Here is a 5000-nt window from a genome sequence, read left to right as displayed (position 1 = left end):
ACTTTGCCCCTATAAATATGTAATCCTACACAGCATAAATGGAAGAATTTATTTAAAACAAACAAACAAAAACAAAAAATACTCTCACACAAAGTTCTTTAAGTAAATTATAAAATGTACTGTATATAGCTTAAACTAAAATTTCCCCAGGGGGCATCTTGCTCCATTATCGGGGGAAGAAATAATATTTATGTTTAGATTATCTACATTTTCTTTTTAAAATTGATAATAATTATCATAGCCCCATCATACGAATCACGATCATAGAGAGTCTTTGAAAGTAGGACAGCTATTGTTGGTGCTCTCTGGTCTCTCGCTTGCGGTTCACGATTTTAGCTGCTGTTTTAGTGTTATTCCACTAGATGGGGATGTGTGGCTACAAAAATCTTTCAAACTACACTGTTACTCAGACTAGTACTGTATTAACTGTGAATCTAGACCTGCTTTCTGGACCACTGCTCTGGTGTAGTGTTAACACACCAGAATGCATTTGAATACATGTGTATGTGACCACAAGACCACAATTCAACAAACGCTTTTTAAACGCCAACACAAAGTTTCCTGTATAATCCGTAGCTTGTTATGTTACCTCCTCTGGCGACACTGTGATGGGAACAGTTGGTGAATGAGTATGTAACTTTATGAAATAATGGGCCAGATGATAAATTTATCTTTATCATTTTCAAGTCTAATGTGTATAAAAAAATTTGTTTTCAAGATTGAAGCAAACTTCTTTCAACCCCAACCCCCCCCCCCCCCTTAAAAAAACAGCTCTCTATTAGCCGTCTTAAACTACTGTAAGAACCTCATTTGGCTCAAGGTGGGGGGAATATTAACAGTTCTTGAGAAGACAACAGAAGATCGGAGATGGGGAGAGAATGAGTGAGAGAGCCAGGGCTCTGTGTATGTGTGTGTCTGTGGGAGGTGAAGGGGGCTCGTGGAGAGGAAAGTCAAACCCACCCAGAGCTCTTCATACGTCACCGTTCACATCACAGACGTTCCCACAGACACTCGTTGTGGGTTGTTGGCCGAGGCGTGTGGAGAGCCAGTATGGCCTCAGTTGGCCTGTTTTAGGAATGTGTGAGCGCATTATAATATGTAGGCCTGTTGTGTGCGTAAATGGAGACTTGAACACTGCATTGATATTTTAACGTAGATCATTCCTTTGAGTAGGAGCTGGACTCAAATGAAAATAGCATTTTAATGCTTGTGAGTGCAGAATTGATGTAATTGGTTTTGATTTTGAAGACACTTCATTAGTATTCCATAATAATTTAGGTTATAGAAAATAAAACATTTTGCTACTTCAGGGCCGCAGCAGAGTGTGGGATTTTTGTGATACAAAAATCTGTGAAACTCTACTGGATCTTATCATAAACGTGTCGGTTATTTGAAACTGTTTAATAAAGCAAAATCAGACAATCAGGAAAAATGTACATCCCCTGAAATATAGGCTTCTTGATAAAAAGTCACAGAAAAGTAGAAACTGTGTGGGCGCACCCGTTTAGTTTCCACGTTCCTGGCAAAAAATAGGGGAGTTGTTATTGATGGAAATTAGACTATTTAAATATGTGTCAGATGAAAAGAGGTTAAAAACCTTCCTCTCCAAAACAGCTTGAGGTGAGAGTGCGCTCAAACCGCAGCCTTCGCTTCACAGAGTCTTTTGAAGTGGTTTTCGTGAGTACTGAGAGACAGATTTTTTTAAGTCCAGATTGAAGCTGAAGCTGTCTTGTTTACTTGTACGTCAAAGTATAATTTTACAGGACAGTTTTCCTGAGACCAGCTTGTGCACAACTTCTCTAAATCAGCGGTCACAAAAGCATAGTCTGCTTCACTTATTTTTCTGTGGAGGCTCTGAGTCTTCCCCTAAGTCAATGTATTGAGCAATTAGTCTCCCTACCGCACCCCCCACCTCAGATTATCATTATTTTAATTGTTTTGTGCATCTGGGGCTAGTGGGACGATTTGGTGACCTGATCACCAAATCGTGGTGGCGACCAAATCGTGGTGGCTGACTCATTCACATATTGACAACATTCAACCCCCTATATCCATCTCCTGAGCCCCTGGTACCGCACATATTTGCCCAGTGAGGCGTCCCACCAGAATGTTGTCCTTGGCCGCGCGGACATCTCCATCCCTTCGGTACCCCAGCGCGTTCCGGACGCCGACTCTCACCTACTGCTCTGCCAAGCGGCGTGGCATTTCGAGACGCCCCCGACATTCCTGAAGCCACTTTCACTTCCCCTCGTGTGCAGTCTTTCTGTTATAGCAACCATTCAAATATTTCTTCATGACTCTGACGCGTGAGTGGCACCAAAAAGGTTGAGGGGATTAAGAATTTGATTGTGGCTTTAGCTCACATTGATTGCTTTATAATGAGCCTTAGATATTGCAATTCGTGTTTCATAATGAAAACAAGTGTTTTAAAATATTGTAAACGCCACACGTTTTATGTTATTAGGCCTATCTACTTCCTCTCGTCTTCTAGCAAGTTAGACCAACTTTATCCATCTACCTGATAACACGGTTGCACTTTGTTCCATTCGTGTGCATGTGTGACAAGTTAGTCTAAAGTTGCACAATAAGAGAAAAGGAAATTCCGCCACCCTCACGAAGCTCAGAGACCTTATCGATACAACAGAAGGGGGGACTGTGATTAAACAGGTTTGCATTACCTGGGCGGGGGTTCCCAGAAATCCTCCCCTGTGACGAGGTATTCACCAACATGCCCATAAATGGACAAGCCCGTGCGTAATTATGAAAGGCATACGTACGCGGGCTACGCTCTGTACGTAAAAACACTGAAACCAGAATGTGCTTGTGTAAGGGTTCCTTCCTGGGAGCTGTAACAACTGTTATGGTTACAGTAGTGTAGGAAAGAAAGCTTGTGTGTACTCCCCACTCTTTCCTGCTGTTTATGTGTATTCTCTGTTTTCGACTATGTAGCCTACTATCTTAAATGAGATATAATTATATGTAATATAAATAAATAAATAAATAAAACACTCAAGATCACCGTTTACGTTTCATTTAAAGACACTTTACTTAAATACACAAGACAAATATAAAAGACATTGTAAACATTGGACATCATAAGTTTGTCTGGATCCACCGGACAAACAAAATAATTTACACAATGAATAAAATGCAGCATTGCATGACAATATCAGTTGCAAAAGTACAAAGAATCATTCCCATTTTCTACCATTAGTAAACCCGGCTCTTGGGCCAGTGCCCGCTATGTTGCTAAGTGTCTTCTCAGCCTGAATGCTGCCCTGGTTTCTAGGGTTAAATGGTCCTTTAAGCGGTGTCCAGCATCCGGAAGTACCATTTAAATCAGTCTTTTCACCCTAAATAGCCTACAGAGTTGTCTACACATAGCCCTCGGCCCTGTGTCGCTGCCAATGCTGACAACACATTAGCCGGTATTCCAGTGCTGCGCATGCAGAACATGACTCCAGTGTTATTACTTCTCGGTCAGTTTATAGGCGCTGTGGTTTAAAATGCCTCCATCTTGCTTGTAAGCATGAGCTGACAGCCGCTGCTCACATGTGTAAGGACCTTCTGTTTGAGCTGGGCGACCTGATCCCGGAGCACCGATGCTGTGTTGGAGAGCCCCGCGTTGTCGTTCTTCAAAACTTTCACCTTCTCCTCTAGCCGGGCGATGCGCTCCAGCTTGCGCCTCCGGCATTTGGTAGCTGCTAGTCGGTTCCTCAGCCTCTTGCGCTCCGCCTTGATCCTCTCCTGGGTCTCCAAGTCGATGGGAGACATCGGAGGCGAACCGTCGCTGCTCAGGAGGTCAGGCACGGTCTGAGGTTCCTCTTTCAGCGCGGCGAGCCGCTGCGGATGGAGTCCGGAGCCGGGGAGACTGTGCTGGAAGGGGTGCGTGCCGTGCGTCGAGGTGTGCGGGTGGCTCTGCTGGTGTGGCGGCAGGTAGCTGATGGTGGCTGTGGGGTAGCTGGATGCGGAAGAGAGGCTTGTGTTCGGGCAGTAGGCGTTCAGTGTTGTGTAGATAGGAGGCTCCGGTTGCAAGGCGGAACCAAAGACACTAGAGGCCGCCGCTGAACACGTCGTAACTCCACCAGCTCCGATGGACACATTAGGAGGAGGCATCTGGTTCATCTTGTGCAACTCGTCCAGGGCTTTCACGAAACCCTCAGCGAACCCCTCCTGCTCATCAGTGATCCCCCGGTTGTAGAAGTACTGCCCGGGGGTAGGAGTGGTGATCACACCGTTACTGTTTTGGATGATGAGCCTCTCTAGCTCAGGGGATGCGAGCTTCAGGGACGCCGCGTCTTGCTGCCCCCCTTGGTACGGGTCTGTCTCGGCTCTCAGCTGGGATTTCAGGTTGCGATAGGGCTCTGTCAAGTTCAAATTCATATTCTGCTTTAGCAGTTTGTAGTCGTGCATTGCTGCATCTGAGTGGCCGTAAGCCGAAAGAAAAGAGTCGTCATGATAAAAAGGCTGTTCCATCTTTGTAGACATAAAGTCGTAGGAAAAAGTAGGCTTACCAGGTGCTTATAGAAAACACAGTCTCTGGATAATCAACAAATGTCAGTGCCAGCAGAGTGCATGCATCAATTCAGGCACTCGTCGTTTCTCTCAACAGTGTCCCAGAATCAAAATGGAATTAAAAATCACACCACAAAGAAAGCGTGAAAGTCCAAGGTCCAACAAAAGCTGTCTTCAGTTCAGTGTAAACAGGTAAAAGTCTTGTCCAGTGTCTGGTTGCTGTTTTTCTTTGAAATCCTGAGAAGGAAAAGTTGTAACTTGGAATTCCTATTAGCTGCTGTGTTGATCTTGGCGCTTGTTGAGGTGTGTTCAGGCGGGTCAATACGTGTCTTATATATGGGCATACACACGCACGAAAGGCCAGTGCAGCATTATGATTGGCCAGGCAGGTCGGCCTCCACGCCCAGAGAGTACTTCGTCAAGTGACGCTAATGCCGGGAAGAGGCGACTGTAAACAAGCCTGTAGGCTAGAGAAAGCAGCGAGG

At 45.0% G+C, this 5000-nt stretch overlaps 1 protein-coding gene across 2 annotated transcripts; it reads right to left on the bottom strand.

The window, feature by feature from the left end:
• Positions 1-3030: 3030 nt before the first annotated feature.
• On the bottom strand, positions 3031-4808 carry junbb (JunB proto-oncogene, AP-1 transcription factor subunit b). Of its 2 annotated transcripts, XM_040124341.1 has the most exons (2): positions 4515-4808; positions 3031-4421 (listed from the first exon to the last, which is right to left on the bottom strand). In XM_040124341.1, the coding sequence occupies exon 2, from the start codon at positions 4411-4413 to the stop codon at positions 3502-3504; it is 912 nt and encodes a 303-aa protein (XP_039980275.1). In that variant the 5' UTR covers positions 4414-4421; positions 4515-4808; the 3' UTR covers positions 3031-3501. The 2 variants fall into 2 exon arrangements, with proteins under 2 accessions (XP_039980275.1, XP_039980274.1); XM_040124340.1 differs by having other exon boundaries at positions 3031-4808.
• Positions 4809-5000: the final 192 nt, after the last annotated feature.

Source organism: Xiphias gladius, chromosome 3, assembly GCF_016859285.1.
Source record: "Xiphias gladius isolate SHS-SW01 ecotype Sanya breed wild chromosome 3, ASM1685928v1, whole genome shotgun sequence".
NCBI classification, from domain to species: Eukaryota; Metazoa; Chordata; class Actinopteri; order Istiophoriformes; family Xiphiidae; genus Xiphias; species Xiphias gladius.
The sequence above is the reverse complement of the archived record's forward strand: the minus strand, read 5'-3'. Positions and strand labels throughout refer to the sequence as shown.

Coding starts and splice junctions, on each gene's coding strand:
- junbb (XM_040124340.1), bottom strand. CDS start 4,488: ATGTCTACAAAGATGGAACAGCCTTTTTATCATGACGACTCTTTTCTT.